At 39.8% G+C, this 24,863-nt stretch overlaps 1 protein-coding gene across 1 annotated transcript in view; it reads left to right on the plus strand.

Annotated features, from left to right (window-relative positions):
* Nucleotides 1-24,863, plus strand: part of LOC126426813 (phosphatidylinositol phosphatase PTPRQ-like) — a 267,688-nt gene that overhangs the window by 228,466 nt on the left and 14,359 nt on the right. Inside the window, exons 13-15 of the mRNA XM_050088816.1 lie at nucleotides 2,968-3,182; nucleotides 19,736-19,953; nucleotides 20,208-20,334. Of these exons, the coding sequence (XP_049944773.1) occupies nucleotides 2,968-3,182; nucleotides 19,736-19,953; nucleotides 20,208-20,334 (560 nt within the window). The remainder of the gene's footprint in view (nucleotides 1-2,967; nucleotides 3,183-19,735; nucleotides 19,954-20,207; nucleotides 20,335-24,863) is intronic.

A 24,863-nucleotide genomic window follows, 5' to 3' on the forward strand; every position in this document is an offset into this window, starting at 1 on the left:
CGCCATCCCCGAATTACTCTTCAACATTGGGAAGCAAGAAGTTGCTTAAAACATCAATGTAGACAGGTTCTGTGATCGTGCCACGCGAAAACAACAAGGGGTGCAAGCCCCCTCCATGAAAAACTCGACCACACCATAACACCACCGCCTCGGAATATTACTGTTGACACTACACACGCTGGCAGGTGACGTTCACCGGGCATTCGCCATACCCACACCCTGCCATCGGATCGCCACATTGTGCACCGTGATTCGTCACTCCACGCAGTGCTTTCCATTGTTCAGCAGTCCAATGTTTACGCTCGTTACACCAAGCGAGACGTCGTTCGGCATTTACCAGCGTGATGTGTGGCTCATGAGCAGCCGTTCGACCATGGAATCCAAGTTTTCTCACCTCCCGCCTAACTGTCATAGTACTTGCAGTGGATCCTGATGTAGTCTGGAATTCCTGTGTGATGGTCTGGATAGATGACAGCCTCTGTCAGTCAACAGACGAGGTCGGCCTGTGCGCTTTTCTGCTGTACGTGTCCCTTCACGTTTCCACTTCACTATCACGTCAAAGTCCGTGAGTTCCGTGGGGCGCCCCATTCTGTACTCTCACGATATCTAATGCTACTGAGGTCGTTAATATGTAGTACCTGGCAGTAGGTGGCATCACAATGCACCTAATTTGAAAAAAAATATGTTTTGGGGGATTTCCGGATACCTTTCATCACATAGTGTATAATGCACTTATAAATGGTTTTGTGTCAGTTTTACACAGTGCATTAAAGAATTAACTTCTAAGCACCACATTCAAAATACGTTTAGTAGTTACTAATGACTCGCATAGGCCTGGTTCTGTCAGAGACAGCAAAGGACTTGGAAAGCAGTGGAACGGAATGGACAGTGTCTTGAGAGGAGGATATAAGATGAACATCAACAAAAGCAAAACGAGGATAATGGAATGTAGTCAAATTAAATCGGGTGATGCTGAGGGGATTAGATTAGGAAATGAGACACTTCAAGTAGTAAAGGAGTTTTGCTATTTAGGGAGTAAAATAACTGATGATGGCCGAAGTAGAGAGGATATAAAATGTAGACTGGCAATGGCAAGGAAATCGTTTCTGAAGAAGAGAAATTTGTTAACATCGAGTATAGATTTAAGTGTCAGGAAGTCGTTTCTGAAAGTATTTGTACGGAGTGTAGCCATGTATGGAAGTGAAACATGGACGATAACCAGTTTGGACAAGAAGAGAATAGAAGCTTTCGAAATGTGGTGCTACAGAAGAATGCTGAAGATAAGGTGGGTAGATCACGTAACTAATGAGGAGGTATTGAATAGGATTGGGAAGAAGAGAAGTTTGTGGCACAACTTGACTAGAAGAAGGGATCGGTTGGTAGGACATGTTTTGAGGCATCAAGGGATCACAAATTTAGCATTGGAGGTCAGCGTGGAGGGTAAAAATCGTAGAGGGAGACCAAGAGATCAATACACTAAGCAGATTCAGAAGGATGTAGGTTGCAGTAGGTACTGGGAGATGAAGAAGCTTGCACAGGATAGAGTAGCATGGAGAGCTGCATCAAACCAGTCTCAGGACTGAAGACCACAACAACAACAACAGGCCTGGCTTGCGCAGCAGAGTCTTTCGAAGGCAGCAGCCGTGATACTTAGCCTCTGCACTACGCACTGCCCTGACGTAATCCAGCCACTTTCCATGCACTGCTTGTAAGGCAAGGAGGAACGGAGGTCCATCGATTCTGGGTTTGTTAACGTAGTGGATCAGCGCTGCTAAATAGCAATGAATTTACATATCCTTGCTAATATGTAGGGTTCGTGCCTTTGTGACTTCCGTGTAAAATACTCAAAATACATTGTGTATCGTTATCTTCTGAGGAAGAAGGGTGGGGGAGGTGGATGAAAGTTGCCACCGAAAATTGGTTCAGGATCACTGAAAAGTTGAGAAATGCTCCTCTACAGGTCTGTTTCCTTTGCTCTCTCCAGCGCTTATTGGGCATGTAACTCATGTATAAATAGTAGGACTTACCCATAATTTGTTCGGAATACATTTGATATTCTGAATATAGTTTGTATTTTACACTGATGGCGTGAATCAGATCCTAGACTTTCAGGTCTCTGTATAACTAGTAATTATTCTTAAATGTTTTCTTAAAATTCGATACATGCGGTTTCTGGAGAGAAGCATGTTTCATTGGGCCACTCAACCTTCTTAAATTCCTTCTCTTCTTTTTCTTCTTTTACCTGGCCTTATCTGGTGTCCCTTGGATGGGTCCCTCCCCCCTCCCCTATAACGGTGGGTTCTGTAACCCTCCCATCTACTTCTAGCGTTATCCCATGTGAAAGTGTAAGAACAGGTTTTGAAATGTTTGCGAATCATATGTTCGGGACGTGCCTGCCAACCCAGTGTTCACGTAATCGGACGTCGGAAACCGCCTAAAAGCCACCACATCCAGATAGGCTAGCACACTAGCCCTCGCCGTTTATCTGCTGGGCGAATTCGGTATGGAACCAGCGTGCCTCTGCGAATCCTGGAAACAGTGTACTAAGTTCTGCTGTCTGGACGTGTGCTTAACCGTCTGAATGAGTCACTTTTACCTGAATTATACGATTCTCATTAAATACTTTGGCATGACAATAGAATTCAACTTCTCAAGAGTCTGCGACATTGCACTGAGATACCAGTCTTCATGAGCTTTGCATTTACTTTTTAAACTGAATTTTACATGCTGTGTTGCTCCTTCATCTCGGGTAACTATATTAGATTTGCATTATGCTTCCTGGAGTCGTTAATCTTCAATAAAATTTCCCATTTAAAAAATGGACCACCTAATTTTTGTAATAGCCCGCCTTTACTTTAACCAGATTCGTTGGACTAGATGTATTCAGTTCCTAATTTTTGTTAGCAGATTTAACGTCAGTGAAAAAAATTAAATACTTTTTTCATTGTAATTCTTTCTATTTTTCAGCTTCCACCCCACCAGTAAATCTGAGAATAATCAACGCAACAGAGAACAGCATGTTGGTGGAGTGGGGCATGCCTGATAACATCAATGGACAGCTGAGGTCTTTTATCATAATTGTTGAACAGATTGACACACAAGTTAATTCTAATGAATGTTGTGATGATATCCCATTGCAAGATTATCGTGTATCTTCAGAGGAACCTTCTTACCAATATGAGGTATATGGACGAATGTTACAACCTATTTCATATGGTCTCTTAAAGGAATGCTAACTAAAATAATTGACGAATACTTTAGGAATAGGGAATTGCCTCTTACTAACTACTAACTAGCTACTAACATACTCAAGTAAGAAAATAAAATTTCAGGATACAAAAGACGCAATCTCAGATCTCTTGGTCAATAGGAAATGACAGTGTAGAGAGGGTAGAGTCCCTCAAACCGTTAGGTGAAAACAACATCACGTGAGCTAGTTCTCAGTACTGGACGACTTTTGTTATTTATTTGTCTATCGGTTACATCCCAAACAAAGCCACAAAGTTTCAAGCGCTCCTAAAGAGCAGTGGAACTCACGTAACGCTAGGTATAGAAAGCTTTCTCAACTTTACAGCAATGCTATTTGTAGAGTAAATCTAATCGTATATCCAAAAGATCATCTAATAGAAAATGGATATAATGCATCCATCACAGTAGATAAAAAATGCTTGTCCTTTGAGACAGACATTGAAGCTGCATTTGAGACTGTTTGTGCAAAACACAGTACGATCAGTCGGCGCAGGCGGACAGATGGATCCTTCTACAGACAACTAGACATCCTCATGTGAAGCCAAAACGTTAAATGAAAAACCCACGACACAAGAATGCATGTTCCCCAGTCACTTTCTCATCACTGATGGACTATTTTGTCATCCAACATTTGATGACGATGATTTCAATAAGTGGACATCCTAATAAACCTAGGTGATTAATTTGAAAGTTACTTAGAACACATACTTTGGTAGCGCTTCATGATGGAAATGTATGAGGGTCGTTTGAAAAGTTCTCGGAATATATCATCATGTGGAGCCAAAACGTTTAATGAAAAATCCATGTCACAGGAATGCATGTTCCCCAGTCATATTCTCATCACTGAAGGACTCTTATGTCATCCAACATTTGATTAGGATGATTTCCATAAGTAGCAATCCTAATATACCTAGGTGATTAATTTGAAAGTTACTTAGAACACATGCTTTGATAGCACTTCATAATGGAAATGGAAGAGGATCGTTTGAAAAGTTCTGGGAATATATCCTCATACGTAGCCAAAATGTTGAATGAAAAACCCATGTCACTAGAATGTATGTTCCCCAGTCATACTCTCATCACTGAAGGACTCTTTTGTTATCCAACATTTGGTTAGGATGATTTCAATAAGTGGACATCCTAATAACCTAGGTGATTAATTTCAAAGTTATTTAGAACACATACTTTGTTAGCGCCTCATGATGAAAATGGAGGAGGATCGTTTGAAAAGTTCTAGGAATGTATCCTCACATGTAACCAAAACGTTTAATGAAAAACCCACGTCACTAGAATGTATGTTCCCCTTTCATACTCTCATCACTGAAGGACTCTTTTGTTATCCAACATTTGGTTAGGATGATTTCAATAAGTGAACATCCTAATAACCTAGGAGATTAACTTGAAAGTTACTTAGAACACATACATTGGTAGTGCCTCATGATGGAAATGGATGAGGACCGTTTGAAAAGTTCTAGGAATATATCCTCATATGTAGCCAAAACGTTTAATGAAAATTCCATGTCACAGGAATGTATGTTCACCAGCCATATTCTCATCACTGAAGGACTCTTTTGTTGCCCAACATTTGGTTAGGATGATTTCAATAAGTGGACATCCTAATAACCTAGGCGATTTATTTGAAAGTTACTTAGAACACATACTTTGGTAGCGCCTCATGATGGAAATGGAAGAAGAGCATTTAAAAGGTTCTCGGAATATATCCTCATATGTAGCTAAAACGTTTAATGGAAAACATACGTAACTAGAATGTATGTTTCCCAGTCATACTCTCATCACTGAAGGACTCTTTTACTATCCAACATTTGGTTAGGATGATTTCAATAAGTGGACATCCTAATAACCTAGAAGATTAATTTCAAAGTTACTTAGAACACATACTTTGGTAGCGCCTCATGATGAAAATGTAAGAGGAGCGTTTGATAGGTTCTAGGAATATATCCTCATATGTAACTAAAACTTTCAATGGAAAACATATGTAATTAGAATGTATGTTCCCCAGTCATACTCTCATCTCTGATGGACTCTTCTGTTATCCAACGTTCGGTTAGGATGATTTCAATAAGTGGACATCCTAATACCCTAGGTGATTAATTTCAAAGTTACTTAGAACACATACTTTGGTAGCGCCTCATGATGAAAATGGAAGAGGATCGTTTGAAAAGTTCTAGGAATATATCCTCATATGTAGCCAAAACGTTTAATGAATAACCCACGTCACTAGAACGTATGTTCCCCAGTCATACTCTCGTCACTGAAGGACTCTATTGTTATCCAACATTTGGTTAGGATGATTTCAATAAGTGGACATGCTAATAACCTAGAAGATTCATTTGAAAGTTACTTAGAAAACATACTTTGGTAGCGCTTCATGATGGAAATGGAAGGGGATCGTTCGGAAAGTTCTAGGAATATATCCTAATATGTAGCCAACACGTTTAATGAAAAACCCACGTCACTAGAATGTATGTTCCCCAGTCATACTCTCAACACTGAAGAACTCTTTTGCTATCCAACATTTGGTTAGGATGGTTTCAATAAGTGGACATCCTTATAAACCTTGGTGGTTAATATGAAAGTTACTTAGAACACATGCTTTGGTAGCGCCTCAAGGTGGAATATATCCTCATATGTAGCCAAAACGTTTATTGAAAAAACCCACGTCACTAGAATGTATGTTCCCCTGTCATACTCTCATCACTGGCGAACTCTTTTGTTATCCAACATTTGGTTAGGATGATTTCAATAAGGGGACATCCTAATAACCTAGGTGATTAATTTGATAGTTACTTAGAACACATACTTTGGTTGCACCTCATGGTTGAATAAATCCTCATATGTAGCCAAAACCTTCAATGAAAAACCCACGTCGCTCGAACGTATTTTCCCCGGTCATACTCTCATCGCTGAAGGACTCTTTTGTTATCCTAAATTTGGTTAGGATGATTTCAATAAGTGGACATGCTAATAACCTAGAAGATTAATTTGAAAGTTACTTGAACACATACTTTAATAGCGCCTCATGGTGGAAATGGAAGAGGATCGTTTGAAAAGTTCTAGGAATATATCCTCATATGTAGCCAAGACGTTCAACAGAAAACATACGTAACTAGAATGTATGTTCCCCAGTCGTACCCTCATCACTGAAGGACTCTTGTTATCCAACATTTGGTTAGGATGATTTCAATAAGTGGACATCCTAATAACCTAGGTGATTAATTTGAAAGTAACTTAGAACACATACTTTGGTAGCGTCTCATGATGGAAATGGAAGAGGATCGTTTGAAAAGTTCCAGGAATATACCCTCATATGTAGCTAAAACGTTTAATGAATAACCCACGTCACTAGAACATATGTTCCCCAGTCATACTCTCATCACTGAAGGACTCTTTTGTTATCTAAAATTTGGTTAGGATGATTTCAATAAGTGGACATGCTAATAACCTAGAAGATTAATTTGAAAGTTACTTAGAACACATACATTGGTAGCACCACATGATGGAAATGGAAGAGGATCGTTCGAAAAGTTCTAGGAATACATCCTCATATGTAACCAAAACGTTTAATTAAAATCCCCCTCACTAGAATGTATGTTCCCCAGTCATATTCTCATCACTGAAGGACTATTTTGCTATCCAACATTTGTTTAGGATGTTTATAATAAGTGGACATCCTAATAACCTAGGTGATTAATTTGAAAATTACTTAGAACACATACTTTGGTAGCGCCTCATGATGGAAATGGAAGAGGATCGTTTGAAAAGTTCTAGGAATATATTCTCATATGTAGCCAAAACGTTTAATGAAAAACATACGTAACTAGAATGTATGTTCCCCAGTCATATTCTCATCACTGAAGGACTATTTTGTTATCCAACATTTGGTTTGGATGATTTCAATAAGTGGACATCCTAATAACCTAGGTGATTAATTTGAAAGTTACTTAGAACACATACTTTGGTAGCGCCTCATGATGGAAGTGGAAGAGGATCGTTTGAAACGTTCTAGGAATATATCCTCATATGTAGCCAAAACGTTTAATGGAAAACCCACGTCACTAGAACGTGTGTTCTTCAGTCAAACTCTCATCACTGAAGGACTCTTTTGCTATCCAACATTTGGTTAGGATGATTTCAATAAGTGGACATTCTAATAACCTAAGTGATTAATTTGACAGTTACTTAGATCACATATTTTGTTAGCGCCTCATGATGGAAATGGAAGAGGATCGTTACAAAAGTTCTAGGAATATATCCTCATATGTAGCCAAAACGTTTAATGAAAAACATATGTAACTAGAATGCATGTTCCCCAGTCATATTCTCATCACTGAAGGATTATTTTGTCATCCAACATTTGGTTAGGATGATTTCAATAAGTGGACATGCTAATAACCTAGAAGATTAATTTGAATGTTACTTAGAACACATACTTTGGTAGCGCCTCATGATGGAAATGGAAGAGGATCGTTCGAAAAGTTCTAGGAATATATCCTCATGTGTAGCCAAAACGTTTAATGAAAAACCAACTTCACTAGCATATATTTTCCCCAGTAATGCTCTCATCACTGAAGGACTCTTTTGTCATCCAACATTTGGTTAGGATGATTTCAATAAGTGGACATCTTAATAACCTAGGTGATTTATTTGAAAGTTACTTAGAACACATACTTTTGTAGCGCCTCATGATGAAAATGTATGAGGGTGGTTTGTGAAGTTCTTGGAATCATCACGAGAGGTCAGCGCTGGCACAGCGAGTTGTTCACGTGATATTCATTGGACTGTAGCCTGTAAACACGTGCCACATCAGTGCTCTCGAAAGAGATGTGTGGCGGTGAAGTGGCACTGTTGTTGTTCTCACGTAGTGATTTGCGAAGATGGTAAAATCGAAATTCGTGCAGTGATTAAGTACTTCGTAAAGAAAGGTATGAAAGCAAAGAGCATTCATGCTGGTTTACAGAATACATTGGGGGACTCTGCTCCTTTACACTGAACTGCTTCCAGGTGGAGAAATGCATTTAAAAATTTTCGGTAGAGCTTCGATGATGATCCGCACAGTGGTCGGCCAAGATGTGTCAATATACCAGAAATCAATGCAAAAGTGCACTAAATATTCACGGAGGACCGCCGATTGAAAGTGCGAGAAACTGCTCTTGCTTGTCAGACATCATCTGAAAGAGTATATCCCATTTTAACTGAAGAATTAGAAGTAAGAAAGTTATCTGCAAGATGGGTGCCGCGAATCTTGACGCTGGATCAAAAACGCGTGAGAATGGACATATATGAGCAATGTTCGGACAGTTTCAGGAGAAACGAACAAGATTTTTTGGGCCGGTTTGTGAATACAGATTAAACTTGGATGCACTACTAAACCCCAGAGACAAAACAACAGTCAAAGCAGTGGAAACATGCTGATTCTCCTCCACCAAAGAAAGCAAAGACAATTCCTTCGGCAGGAAAGGTTATGGCATCCGTGTTCTGGGATGCGAAGGGGATTCTGTTTGTAGATTAACTCCCCACTGTGCAACCAATTACTGTAAATTACTATGATAACCTCCTGGGAAAATTGCAACAAAATATAAGCGATAAAAGGTCACGTTTAGCAAGGAAGAGTGTCATCTTCCATCGAGACAACGCGCCCGCACATATGTGCCGTCATCATGAAAAAATTACCCGAACTAAGGTACGAATTGTTGCCACACCCGCCTTATTCACCTGATATGGTTCCGTCAGACTTCCATCTCTTCCCAAAACTGCAAAACTTTCTTGGTGGACAAAGGTTCACTTTGACCGAAGAACTGATAGCCAGAGTTGACATCTATTTTGCAGGCCTGGAGGAAACTCATTTTAGAGATGGGAACAAGGCACTGGCACATCGCTGGACCAAGTGAATTAATCTACAAAAAGACTACATTCAAAAATAAAATAGTTTCAGTGATGTAAGTATTTTTTTCCTAATCCGTTCTGAGAGCTTTTCAAACCCCCCTCCTATTACCTCTAATGGCAACAAGTAGAGCAGACCATTTAGATGATTTCTGTCTTGAGACTAGTGCCAGTGACTGTTAGGTAGTTCGTAATTAGAGAGGTCAACTAAGAGATACAAGAAGATTTATATATTTAGTAAAGTAGATCTACATCTACATCTACATTTATACTCCGCAAGCCACCCAACGGTGTGTGGCGGAGGGCACTTTACGTGCCACTGTCATTACCTCCCTTTCCTGTTCCAGTCGCGTATGGTTCGCGGGAAGAACGACTGTCTGAAAGCCTCCGTGCGCGCTCTAATCTCTCTAATTCTACATTCGTGATCTCCTCGGGAGGTATAAGTAGGGGGAAGCAATATATTCGATACCTCATCCAGAAACGCACCCTCTCGAAACCTGGCGAGCAAGCTACACCGCGATGCAGAGCGCCTCTCTTGCAGAGTCTACCACTTGAGTTTATTAAACATCTCCGTAACGCTATCACGGTTACCAAATAACCCTGTGACGAAACGCGCCGCTCTTCTTTGGATCCTCTCTATCTCCTCCGTCAGACCGATCTGGTACGGATCCCACACTGATGAGCAATACTCAAGTATAGCTCGAACGAGTGTTTTGTAAGCCACCTCCTTTGTTGATGGACTACATTTTCTAAGCACTCTCCCAATGAATCTCAACCTGGTACCCGCCTTACCAACAATTAATTTTATATGATCATTCCACTTCAAATCGTTCCGCACGCATACTCCCAGATATTGTACAGAAGTAACTGCTACCAGTGTTTGTTCCACTATCATATAATCATACAATAAAGGATCCTTCTTTCTATGTATTCGCAATACATTACATTTGTCTATGTTAAGGGTCAGTTGCCACTCCCTGCACCAAGTGCCTATCCGCTGCAGATCTTCCTGCATTTCGCTACAATTTTCTAATGCTGCAACTTCTCTGTATACTACAGCATCATCCGCGAAAAGCCGCATGGAACTTCCGACACTATCTACTAGGTCATTTATATATATTGTGAAAAGCAATGGTCCCATAACACTCACCTGTGGCACGCCAGAGGTTACTTTAACGTCTGTAGACGTCTCTCCATTGATAACAACATGCTGTGTTCTGTTTGCTAAAAACTCTTCAATCCAGCCACACAGCTGGTCTGATATTCCGTAGGCTCTTACTTTGTTTATCAGGCGACAGTGCGGAACTGTAGAGGCTTATCTCACTAGGGGTAAGACAGATACTGCGTATAGGAAAATTAAAAAGACCTTTGAAGAAAAGAGAATGACTTGCATGAATATCAAGAGGTCAGATGGAAACCCAGTTCTACGCAAAGAATGGAAAGCAGAAAGGTGGAAGGAGTATATAGAGGGTCTATACAAGGGCGATGTTCTTGAGGACAATATTATGGAAATGGAAGAGGATGTAGATGAAGATGAAATGGGAGATACGATACTGCGTGAAGAGTTTGACAGAGCACTGAAAGACCTGAGTCGAAACAAGTCCCCCAGAGTAGACAACATTCCATTAGAACTACTGACAGCCTTGGGAGAGCCAGTCCTGACAAACCTCTACCATCTGGTGAGCAAGATGTATGAGACAAGCGAAATACCTTCAGACTTCAAGAAGAATGCAATAATTCCAATCCCAAAGAAAGCAGGTGTTCACAGATGTAAAAATTACCGTACTATCAGTTTTATAAGTCACAGCTGCAAAATACTAACGCGAATTCTTTACAGACGAATGGAAAAACTCATAGAAGCCGACCTCGGGGAAGATCAGATTGGATTCCATAGAAATGTTGGAACACGTGAGGCAATACTGAGCCTGCGACTTATCTTAAAAGAAAGATTAAGGAAAGACAAACCTACGTTTCTATTATTTGTAGACTTAGAGAAAGCTTTTGACAATGTTGATTGGAATACTCACTTTCAAATTCTGAAGGTGGCATGGGTAATATACAGGGAGCGAAAGGCTACTTACAGATTGTACAGAAGGCAGATGGCAGTTATAAGAGTCGAGGGGTATGAAAGGGAAGCAGTGGTTGGGAAGGGAGTGAGACAGGGTTGTAGCCTATACCCAATGTTATTCAATCTGTATATTGAGCAAGCAATAAAGGAATCAAAAGAAAAGTATGAAGTAGGAATTAAAATCCATGGAGAAGAAATAAAAATTTTGAGGTTCGCTGATGACATTGTAATTCTGTCAGAGTCAGCAAAGGACTTGGAAGAGCAGTTGAGCGAAATGGACAGTGTCTTGAAAGGAGGGTATAAGATGAACGTCAACAAAAGGAAAACTAGGATAATGGAATGTAGTCAAATTAAGTTGGGTGATGCTGAGGGAATTAGATTAGGAAATGAGACACTTAAAGTAGTAAAGGAGTTTTGCTATTTGGGGAGCAAAATAACTGATCATGGTTGAAGTAGAGAGGATATAAAATGTAGAATAGCTATGGCAAGGAAAGCGTCTCTGAAGAAGAAAAATTTGTTAACATCGAGTGTAGAGTTAAATGCCAGGAAGTCGTTTCTGAAAGTATTTGTATGGAGTGTAGCCATGTATGGAAGTGAAACGTGGACGATAAATAGTTTAGACAAGAAGAGAATAGAAGCTTTCGAAATGTGGTGCTACAGAAGAATGCTGATGATTAGATGGTTAGATCACATAACTAATGAGGAGGTATTGAATAGAGTTGGGGAGAAGAGGAGCTTGTGGCACAACTTGACTAGAAGAAGGGATCGGTTGGTAGGACATGTTCTGAGACATCGAGGGATCACCAGTTTAGTATTGCAGGGCAGCGTGGAGGGTAAAAATCGTAGAGGGAGACCAAGAAATGGATACACTAAGAAGATTCAGAAGGATGTAGGCTGCAGTAGTTGGAGATGAAGAAGCTTGCACAGGATAGAGTAGCATGGAGAGCTGCATCAAACCAGTCTCAGGACTGAAGACCACAACAACAACAACCTTAGAATGATAAACTGTGTACTGGTGACTGCAAAAAAATGGATAGATTATTGTGAGGCACTACGGGATAATAAATTGTGATGGCTCTGACAAAATTGACAGATTATTGCATGGTACTATGGGAAAACGCGTTTGACATCGTCTAATAGGAGAAGAAATTTGATAACTTGTAACTTAATCGTACTTTATGGCATTTCGACATTTCCTACACTTATCCATTTATCCGAATACTCTTTATCTATAAGATATCTGTACTTGCCAGGAAGGAAATTTTACCATTGGTCTGTCAAATTCACATACGGAAGAAATTGCACTCGTAGAGTGGATCCGGTAACAGTTGATGAAATATGTATAGAAGCAGTAAGAGTATTAGCTCCTAAAAGTAACATAACTGTGGGCGAGAAGAATGCTCCTAAACACCTTGATGAGGACAACAGTATTATCATTCTCCCTCCTGACAACGGCAATGAAACAGTTTTGGAATTTGGCCCACTATCACAGTAAGGTTATTGATTTATTATTTCTTCAGACATACAGGAAGTGGATTAATTGACCTAGTGATTGCCCGCGAAAGGCAAAGGTCCCGAGTTCGAGTCTCGGTCGGGCACACAGTTTTAATCTGCCAGGAAGTTTCATATCAGCACACACTCCGCTGCAGAGTGAAAATCTCATTCTGTAGAAATGATTTGTTTTCGTGAGCATGTCAATGGTTTTAATCCAAATATTCAATTCAGTGTGGAGTAGGAGGTAGATGGATGGGTTCTGGACAGAAGATGGAATCATGGCTCACACTGTAAAATGAAATTGTATGTCCATCGACCGTTCCTACCCTGGGATTGAAACCATCATCCACAACAAAAAGCGATGTTTTACAGAAACGTCGGTGGATAGAGCGAGGAACATCTGTGAACCAGATCTGCTGGAAACATCATTTTAGTATCTCACCAATGCATTCCTAAATAACGAATATCCGTATGCAGAAATAACAAAGACGTTAGGATAGACATGAGAAGGTCATAACGAAGTACAGGTGTCTGCGTAGTTCAAAGTTTTCCTAACGTTCGTAAAATACATTACTGACGGCACAGGAAAGATGGTGAGTAAATGAAATATCGCTGTAATCTGCGAATCCATCCGGAAGATACAGGAACACCTTAATTCGGCCAAGGGTGCTCCCAAACCGCTGAAAAAAGCCGGAGTTTGCAGGATACTGCGCAGTTGTGGAGACGTATACTTTGGCACAACTAAAAGATCGGTCATAAAGCAGCTACAACCTCACCTAAGCAATTGTAGAAGGGGAGAAACTGTCATAGCAGCTCTTATGGAACATGCTTTGTGACAAGGAGACCACGGGACTCGTTTTGGTAACACCCAAGTACTGGCAGCCACAAGCAAATATTATGAAACACCGTAAAGAAACCCCATAGAAATCACTAGACATGCGAATAATTTTCAGCAGTAAGAGGCCGCTGTGAAACTAAACGGACACTGGCCGAATACAAATGGGGTATTCAAAACATATAACGTCATGAGTCTGCCTGGGAGCAAATGGAGCCGAAATTTTGCATCAATTAGTAGTGAGGACAAGCCTCGTGTTGATATTTCCTAAGAAACTTTCATCCCCCTAACCTGTTTCTTTACATCTAACTGACAAGTCAAATACCAGTTTTCATAGATTTAGCTATAAATATTTGTTAATACTATAAATATTTTCATCCCCCAAGGGAATGAATTTACTAAAACAGTGAAACACGTTACTTTATATATACAACACAAAATCCATTTTCAAATTTTCATAATTTCGCTTTGAAAACGTTTTCATAATGAAATAATATCACAAAACATTACATCCTCTATTTCACTCCCTTGGAGGGTCAAATTTCCAAAAACACTGATTCACGTACTTTTTTCAAATGGTTCAAATGGCTCTGAGCACTATGGGACTCAACTGCTGAGGTCATTAGTCCCCTAGAACTTAGAACTAGTTAAACCTAACTAACCTAAGGACATCACAAACATCCATGCCCGAGGCAGGATTCGAACCTGCGACCGTAGCGGTCTTGCGGTTCCAGATTGCAGCGCCTTTAACCGCACGGCCACTTCGGCCGGCTTACTTTTTTCATTTTTAACTGAAAGATCAAATACCACTTTTCATACCAGTTGCTTTACACATGTTTTAATAGTTCCTTACTTATTATTCATATGCAAAACAACTTTCGCCCCTATTTTACCCCCTTGCCATTTAATTTCCAAAAATTCTGAAGTTAGTACTTTTTAATTCTCTCTGGGAAAATAAATCATAGCTCGATCTTTAAAATTGCCTTAATGGCGACACATTTTCAAAAAGTTTTTCCTTCCCTGTTTCACCCATATAGGGGTTAAATTTCCAAAAACAGTGAATTCCTATTTCTCTCATTTGTAACTGAGAAGTCAAACAGCAGTTTTCCTACATTTTGCTTTAAAATGCTTTCACAACGAAATATTTTCATAAAACATTTCACGTCCCTATTTCACCCTCTTAGGGACTCAATTTCCAAAAACAGTGACATGCATATTTTTTTGTTTCTAACAGAGGAGCCAAACACAGGTTTTCATAGAATTAGCTACAAGAATGTTAGCATAATAAGATATTTCCACTATCATCCCTTATTCCACCCACATACCAGTTGAATTTCCTAAAACAGTGATACATGTAGTTTTTTGTCTACCCAAGAAGTCAAATGCAAATTTTCATGAATTTAGCTTGGAGAGTGTGTCCATAATGAAATATTTCATGAAACTCTTTGGTTGCTATTTCAAACCCTATAGGGGTCAAAATTCCAGAAACACTTTTTTACTTGTAACCACGATGTTAAATACCAGTGTGCATAGATGTAGCTTTAAAAACACTTTAGTAGTTCATTTACAACTATTTATTTTCAAAAAGTAATTCACCTAGCATTTCAACCCCATATGTGGTTACATTTTCAATAATGCTAACAAACGTATTTCTTTATTTCTGACCAAGAAACCGAATACCAGTTTTCATAGATCTGGCCTCAAAATTGCGTTAATAGAAAATATTTTCAAAAACATATCTGTCCCTTTTTCACTCCCTTAGTAGTGGAAATTCGAAAAATACCTTCTTAAGCGATGTCTACAGTAAAAAATCATAATCCTCTATAAATTTCAAGTTTCTATCGTTAGAGGCTTGGTCTGTTCGATAATGAGTCAGTGAGTGAGTGGGCCAGACGAAACATGGCCCTTTATATACAGAGGTTAGACGAATATTATTACAGTAACTGTGATCAGTTTGTGACCTCTCATTATAAAAGTGACACATTACCACATAAACTGTTGACAGAAGTCATGAGTGCGATAGTGTCTGATTTTACAGTATGATGTAGTTGCATTTAAATTACATTAAAAATGTCCAGACAAGAAAATGAACCCTCGTGCCCTCTAGATACTTGTTTTTAGATCAAAAAGTCTTACATTTTATATTCACACTCCCACAGCAATTTAATACAACTTTTGTTAATGACCTTCTACATACATATTCATTTAAAGTAAATCTAATCATTAAATCTAAACAATCATTAACTGGTGCGATTAGATGAGGAACTATGATGGCCTTCTTATTACCTGTAGCTTGTGAAGGATTTATGATTCTCGCACATATGCGTATTTGACTTTTATAAAATAGTCTGTAACTTTTGAGAGACATAGAGAATTTGGAACGTGGCCTGTTGTAGTCTGTGCTGACATTGTCACTTTTTGTTAAATATTTCATATGCTGTGATTACTTCAGTGGTTTAAGTGTTATTAATTTCTGTTGTACTGTGTAGTATTCATAATTAACTGTTGTAACTTGCTTATCATTGAATCATGCATTAAGTTAGAATGAGCTCACCTAACAGCTGCAATTTTTATGCTGTATTTGCTTTTATGTTAGCTTCTTAATGAGGCCTGTACCGTAGTTCCCATGGAAAAGCAATATCCATCTTATGTTTTCGTTCACTGTAGTCGCCATTGTGTGTGCTCCAACCGCTTCACCAGTGCCTGTTTGGACCCACCCGTAAAATTCCCACATCCAGCAGCACTCTGTGCTAGTGTAGCCAGCCCTTCTCAGCCACCAACTAAACACATAGTTAACGCCGCCTCTGTTAGCTGAAGGCTCCATGAGGCAACTACCCATAATGTCACAATTCTGAACTATGAAAACCGCGTTCCTGATGCAGCTGCCCCATTCCTCAGTATATTATGTGACAAATTACACGAAATAAATGAAAACAAGTAGTTTAGAAGCACTGTAAGTGTTTAGTGGCAATGTAACTTAGTTTAAGAGAGAATATACACTCGGAATACATAGTGAAGATCGAAAATGCTAATACAAGTAAAGAGTTTCCTTAAGTGAATAACTTCGTAAATTTTTAATACGTTTGGTGTCTATGGAAATTGTGTTTATCTTTAATATTGAATGATAAATTAGTCTCAAGTATATTTAGGGCGTACATTTCATACTTTACAACTTTCCTATGTATAGAAAGTTGTTAGATGCTAAATAACTTCCTCTGTGAATTATCAGAGTGATCAATGAATACAGTATAACTAATGAAAATAAAAAGTTACTAATTGTTTAGGGATAAAGGAGACGACTCAGCGAAAGGAAGAAGTGCTGTGTCATCGATAGTGACACAAACAAGAGCTTGGCTAGCTTCTTGAATGCACTTCCTTTTTCTAGATGAAGGAAAAAAACATGCACACAAATACACATACACACACTCACTCACCTGCACATGCCTCTGCCTCTACATTGTGCTCAGCCGACAGCCAACTCTTCACTGGCCCACGATGAGTGGACTGTGCCGAGTTAGAGGTGTGCAGTAGGGTGGAGTGAGGGATGGAGAGAGTCCAGAGGCACGGAGTGGTCGAGGGAGTGCCAAGCGACTTGTGGGAGAGTGGAAAGGAGTCTGTAAGATACCTAGGGGTGCAGGTAGAGGGCCAGGTGGCAGAAGGCTGAGCATACACTTTCATGGACTAGGCAGAGAGATAACAGTACACAATCAGCTGATGTGGGGACAAATTTGGTGGAGGTAATGGGACACAGGGTGGTGTATACTCTCTCTCTCTCTCTCTCTCTCTCTGTCTCACACACACACACACACACACACACACACACACACACACACACACACACACACACACACCACACACACACACACACACACACACACACACACACACACACACACAACTATGCAATTCAGTAAAGCTAGTGGTGATGGAGAGGATCCAGATGGCATGGGTTGTGAAGAAGCCATTGAAATCCCATATATTGTGCTCTGCTGCATGTTGTGCCTCTGGGTGGTGTACCTCGTTTTTGGCAACAGTTTGGCGGCGGCCAGTCATTCTGGTTGACAGCTGGTTGTTTGTTATACCAATGTAAAACGCTGTGCAGTAGTTGTAGCAGAGTTTGTATGTAACATGGCTGCTTTCACAAGTGGTCTGACCTCTCATGGGCTGGGATAAACCTCTGACAGTACTGTACTAAGCTGTACTCAGTGAGTGGATTAACCAGGTCTTGCATCTGGACCTTTCACAGCGGTATAATCCTTGTGGCAGGGGACTAGGGATGGGAGTGGCAAAGGGATGGGCTAGGATTTTGTGGAGATTGCGTAGGTGGAGGAAAACCACTTTGGGAAGCCACTCAGCCGGACCTACTCCAGTCCCATCACAGACTTATCCTACCCTATCAGAGCCTGTACCACCTGTGAAAGCAGCTATGTTGTATACCAGCTCTGTTGCAGACACTACACAGTGTTTTACATTGGTCTGATAACACAGCAGCTGTCAAATAGAATGAATGGCCACCACCAAATTGTCTGCAAAAACTGGCTGGACCACCCAGTGCTACAACATGCGAGGTTTCAATGACAACTTCAAAACCCATGCCATCTGGATCCTCCCCACCACCACCAGATTCTCTGAGCTGTGAAGATGGGAGCTATCCTTACAGCACATTCTTCGATCCTGCAATCTTCTGGTCGAAAGGAAAGGTAACTCGGTGCCCCTCCACCCCCACCCAGTAGTGTGTGTGTGTGTGTGTAAGTGTGGGTGTTTGTGCGTATGCCCTCCCCCACCCAGTACCACTACATCAACTAAATGTGTGCTGTTATCTCACTCCCTAGTCTATGAAATCATGTTGCCAGCATCGTGACACCAGCTGTCTTACCTGCACCCCTAGGTAGCCCACAGACGTCTCCCCACTCTCCCACAAGCCGCTAGATGCTTCCCCAAACTCCCTCCCAGCCTCCCACTTGTCTCCACCCCTCACCCATCCACATACCCCCACCACACCCCAATATACTTACTGTTGGCCAGTAAAGAGCTGGCAGTCGATTGAGCATAATGTAGGGAGACATCTGTGCACATTTGTGTTGTGCACTCATGTGGATGTTTTCCCTAGAGCTAGAAAAAGGAAGTGCATTCTTAAAGCCATCACAGCTCTGTACCCTTTGTTTGTGTGCTTATCGACAATGCAGCACTTCTGCCATTCGGTGAGTTGTCTGCTCGATTCCTAAGTAATTCATAATTTTCAAGCAAAACTTCCTGGACATTACAATTAAAATTCAAAACAGATAGTGTTTCTCTTCTGTTCTTTAAAGAAACAGTCAAATATGTTTGTTTTGCGTAGCCAATCAAACGTTTTTTATGGTGTACATGTAAGGGCAAAGCACAGTCTCGATACTAACCAGCTACTAATGTAAACAGGCACTAAATAGTTTTTTCAGATTATTATTCCAAAGAAAATAGATGGATATAATGAAAAAGATTATCATGATCATAATCACAGTCTTACAGATCCAGAAAACTCATAGCTTGTAGTGTACATTAACTTTCTATATGTGGTACCTGTAGGCCGATAAAAAATATATTTTAGTTTCACAAATTTATTTTGATATTCTTCAGTGGATCATACAGACAGACAAGTCTTTTCATTTCTAATTAGTGTTTTTGAGGAATATAACTTCATATATTTCTATAATATATAATTTTCTTCCATGTAAAATTTTGTTATGGAAATATAGAAACATTTCACTTTCTAGTCCATATGCTATTCTTTGCGTGAGTTTTTAATTTTACACATTTGCCCATAACTTAATGTAAAAATGTGCCACCAAATAATGTTTCACTTTAAAGCAAGGTACCATTTTTTTCTGACGTGGCTCCTTCAGTTCTGCACTTTAAATACAAAAATTATATACATCTGACACTAACAGTTCTTTATTAATGTGACTTTTCTCCGCTTATTCCGCTCTTTCCTTTTGTTTCTGTCTCCGGTCATCGTATATTCGTATCTGGTGCGAAGAACACGAGAGCAACAATGAAGATGTTCTGTGTTCAGATTTATCTTCTCCAGGCCTCGTTGTAAACTTATTCATTGATATCCTATGCAGTGTTGTGTGTGCACAACAAAACAGCATAATACTCCATTTGGAATGGTTTCTATCATATTATTTTCATTCAAATGTATTCGTTCTCAGATTACAGGTTTGTCAGCTGCCAGGACATACTCCGTGGCCGTTTCTGCGAAGACGGTGTCTCTGGGTGAAGAATCGCGGATAATAGGCCACACTTATCCTCCAAAAGCAATTTTGCCACAGAATGCACTCACAGTAGTTAACACAGAAAGTGGTAGCTACAGCCCTGATGTAGTTACCTTGCAGATTCATGCTGCTGACAGGATTAATGGTGTCAACAGGTAACAAGAAAAGAATAATTTATGGATTGTTTTCTGCACTAGATGATGCCATAGTTCTTCTGACATGAAGCATAATGTTTTCACACATGAAAACTGAATTAAACATAATAATGCAGCTTATAAAGTATTACACAGACTGTAGTTTTCAATATAATGCTAAAATCGTATGGTTGAGAATGCATAATGTTTGGTAACTCTCGTATTTCTAATGTAATATGAGAAATGTAACTTTGGATTTCCCTTACTCCCTACAGGACATACATCCTCCTGTACCTGACCAGAGACTCAAGTACACAGCAGCCATTGGAAGACAACGACTTAGCTACTTTATTGCAGTCAAGATTTAATGAAAATTATCATCTCATATCAGAGTATACACAGGTAAGTGATTTTCCCTTTGCCTTCTGTTATGAATGGCTGCCCATGTTTGAATTATACACACTAGGCAGAATTTCCAAAATACATTTCCAAAGAACGTCTTTACTTCTCAAGTCTTTCTGAAATATATGAAAAAAGTAATAAAGAAAGGTTGCACCATCACTGATAATGAAAGGAAGAGAAGTGTCAAATACATAACAAAACATAATTACTTAAAAGTCGGTTTTAAAAGCTACATTTGTGAACATGATGGTAAGTTTAACATTTCTGAAACCAATCTACCCAGATAAAGACAGTCACATGTGATGTGTCAGTGGTATTTTGATATAGATGAGTTAGTTAAATTCCTAGTAGTTTCTAGATACATGCTGGCCTGGTAGAGATAGGTGCACATGTTGCAACATATTGCTGTGAATCCATGTCTATGTCAAGTCCTAAACTTCTCTGTGATGTGTCCTGTAGAAACGTATGTGACACTGAGTATGGAAATCTGCTTGTCACCTGAGAACTTTGAATTCAGTGCTCTTCTTGGTGTCATTTTATAGAAGTAGTTTTATACTTCAACAGTATCTTATTCTCTCCCTTTTATTGAATCTCCCCTATAACACTAAAGTAAATTTATACTGCACGAGCACACATTACATCCATCAGCACTGTATTCTGTGGTAAATTACTAGTGATTAGAAATGTCAGAGCACCAACATCTTACAAGAAATAGGGCAGAACCAAATGTAGTCTATGATACGTTAGAAAAGAAACTAGGTTTCTCAGAAAGCTTCTGAAAAACATATAGTTGCAAGCAGAACTTAAACAAACGTCTACATCTTAAAAGTTTTCAGCAGTAACAAGAATTTGGCGGGCAGTTGGAACTCAGTTATTATAAAATATCAGCTATCCTTTTGTATCAAAATAATTGAAATATAACTATGGAAATAGTTACTTACACTGATAAATTACAGTTTTTAAACTCTGCCTGTTTGAAGACTTGACATCATGGCTGCAGACATGTTACATGTTAATGGATATAGGTAAGCTCTGTGGAGCAGACATGTGGAACGAAAAACTCACCAATATTTAAAAACACACTTTGCTGGAAACCTTAGGAAAGGAAGTCATACTGAATGCTTTACAACAGCCACTATGTCCATATTGTGCACATCTTATGTAGAAAACTTGAACCCATTATGTAACCACCTTGAAGATATCAGTAAAAATGAGTGACTGCTGATAATTTTAATACACAGTCACTAAAAAGTCTCCCCAATAAGACTTCATTGAAATCAGTAATATTATGAGTTGTACTTCTAGTGTAAACTTTTGAAGGAGGACACTCAAAAATATCCCCTAATAGAATCTTTATAGACATATCATTATTTTAACAGTCTTCTGAAAGTCAGTCTCAATTTAACAACATTTCAGTTACAGGTGTAATCTTTGCTTTGTCGCTTGTAACTCTCGGATTCATAATTTACCGAAAGTACATATTTTTTGTTTACAATATTCTAATGAAAAGAAATTTTTTTGCAGTTCGAATGAGAATCTGGGAGTATAGCTACTTAAATCAATACGTGTTTTCTCCACAACACAATCGTCACTGTTGTAGATACTCATCATACTGTCCGACTCCAGCAGCTCAATGGTCAGCATGATGCATTGTCAATCCTCTGGGCCCCAGTTCGATTCCCGGCTTGGTCGGGGAATTTTCTCCGCCCACGGACTGAATCGAGTGTGGAACTGGTCAAACCGAATGAAGCCCTATCCTCACTTACAGCATTCCACTGTCTATGTAGTTCTATATTATTTGCCTTCATTTCAGCCATTTTTTAGACCAAAGACTGCACTGCTTCCCACGTGGTAACCCCCTATGTTTCTCATTCTGGCACTGTGGAATATCTATGTAACAAATACAACAGAAAAACGAAATAGGAACAACAATGATATCAACAACCACAACAACAAAAACATAGGCAACTGCAATGTTAAAACATTACTTCTATATCTTATGTGTAATACTGAGAAATCTTGTCTCAGTTTACTGTTTCACATAAGGAACAAATTTTTGTCATATTTAACACTTAACTGATGCTAGCTCTGTGCACAGTGCACTCTGTCCCATTAAGTTGTACTGTGTGCGTCTTACGGGACTCATGCTAGTGTAATCATCAACATTTTTCCAAAACTGTAACAAATCGACAGGTTCCTCTGGCTTAACGAAGTGTGCCATACAGTGCTGCCATTTGCCAGTCATAACGCTTGCATGGGGAACATGAGAAAAATACAGTAATACAGTGCAGTCAATCCAGTCAGCCTTATCTAATTCGATGCTGTATGCTGCAGCTGGAGACGAGGTCTTTGATTCAGCTGTAGGAGTGACAACAAGGCTTCTGACTCAATTTTCTAAGGTCAATCGTGATTGAGCTTCAGGGAGGATGGTGGGTCCAGGCTCCTAGTGGTCAGGAAGGCCTTCAGCTCTCCACCTGGGACTTGGCTGCGGCGGTGTGGTGCGTAGGTACTAGGTTGTTGCCCAACAGTTTGCCAGTGGCAGCCATACCATCGGTATATTTATTCCACCCCCAGAAACCGACGCTCGTGGTGCTGCTTGGTTGCAGTGAGCACTCCCGAGCTGCAGGCTGGCCTCGTTTGGTGAAATGTGGCTAAGTCCGTAAGTGTGCTGCCATCATGGCTGGCGTTCAGTGTTGTCCCGTCTAGCACACATTAGGTTAAGGTACACAGTCTGACAGTGGGGTCCGACTGACTTGGGTCCTGGGTTCGGCAGCACAGGGCTGCCAGTAAAGGAGGCTGCTACAGCTGGAATTTGTACACAGCTTAGTGAGATGTTGTAGCGAAACAAGGGCTGTATCGTTTAAGAGATGCAGAGGCGAGTGATTGTGCCGGGACTCACCACAATTCACTGCGAGTACCGCCACGTCACCATAAAGCGTCTGCGCGTAGCACACAAGTATTGCGTCATAATTAAGAACGAAATTAAAAGTTAAAACTGCCGTTTTCAAACTTTTTTCAAGATATATGTTAATGTAATCATGTTTTAAATGCCAAGTGTGTGGGTGAAAAGATCAGTAGTTTTCATAAATATACCGTTTTAAGAAAAAATTAAATGGCGCTAAACAATAAAGCTATGAAGCAAGAAATTGGTCATAATTAATTGGTGCAAGTCTAAATTTGATTAAATAAAAATTGTGGTCAGAATCCACGTTTTTAAGAAAAATTGAAGGCGCTAAATATTATACTTAGAAATGTACAAATTTGGGTAAGGTTTGAGTTCAACTTAAAGATAATAATTACGTGACCACATTAAGCTACTGCTAATAGTTTTCGAATAATTTAATGAAAACTAAATTCGTAACTAAAACATACCCGTTTGTAGTAGATTAAGTATCTGTAATTGTAATGCTAGAAAATTTTGTTTATTGCACATGATAAAACCTATTAAATAATGAAGATATAACAAATTTCAGGGCCGTACTGTTAATAACAACCAGTACAAGGTCTCTTAAGTTTATAGTTCATATGGAAGGATCTGCTGTCAGTTTCCGGCCAGAGTGGCCGTGCGGTTCTAGGTGCTGCAGTCTGGAACTGAACGACCGCTACGGTCGCAGGTTCGAATCCTGCCTCGGGCATGGATGTGTGTGATGTCCTTAGGTTAGTTAGGTTTTATTAATTCTTTCTAGGCGACTGATGACCTCAGAAGTTAAGTCGCATAGTGCTCAGAGCCATTTGAACCATTTTTTTGCTGTCAGTTCCGCTCTAAAACTTCTAGAAGGCGACGTTTTTAAGCAATCGAGCTGAAACTTTCTCTGTAATTTCAATCAACGTGCCTACATGCAGGCAAATATGAAGATGTTCTAAATCAATTCATAATTACATTAATAAAGATTATGTGTCAGAGAAAGCGGCCGTTTAGTAACTGCTGCCGTGTGCATAGGGCGGATGACAGCAGGTGTTCCCTTGGCCGTCCGCTGCGCCACGTATACAAATACAGCCTGACAGGCTTCACTTCGCACCCAGCCACTGTACGATCCATGTCACTCGAATGCCGTATTGCGCGCTGTTGTAAAACGCTGATTTTCTGTAATAACTCGCGAGGACTGTACACCGTCCTGGATCGCTTAGATTGTCGCCAATGTAATTGTTAGTGTGCCGTCCGTGATATTTACAAATTCGCGTGGCAAATGGGGAAATTATCTTCCACTTTTGTGGCGAGCATTTAATTTAATTAAGTATCAGTAGTCAGGGCGAAAGACAATATGGTAGCAATTTACCATAGAGCTCGCCTCTGAAATGCTAATAGTGCTGTTTAGGAAACAAAGATCTACTGTCAGTATGAACATAATGGCATTGACAATGTTATGTGTGTGAAACTTTACCAACTATAAGTATAAACTAGAACTCTAAAATTTCATTTATGATGATAGTCCTGATCCCGCTTAGCAAAAAGAGAATAGAAACATTTCTTTCAGTGGGCTGGACAAGAATGTGGATGTGCAGGCTGGAAACTATGGTCAGTATGTTCT

This window comes from Schistocerca serialis, chromosome 11, assembly GCF_023864345.2.
Source record: "Schistocerca serialis cubense isolate TAMUIC-IGC-003099 chromosome 11, iqSchSeri2.2, whole genome shotgun sequence".
Lineage (NCBI taxonomy): Eukaryota > Metazoa > Arthropoda > Insecta > Orthoptera > Acrididae > Schistocerca > Schistocerca serialis.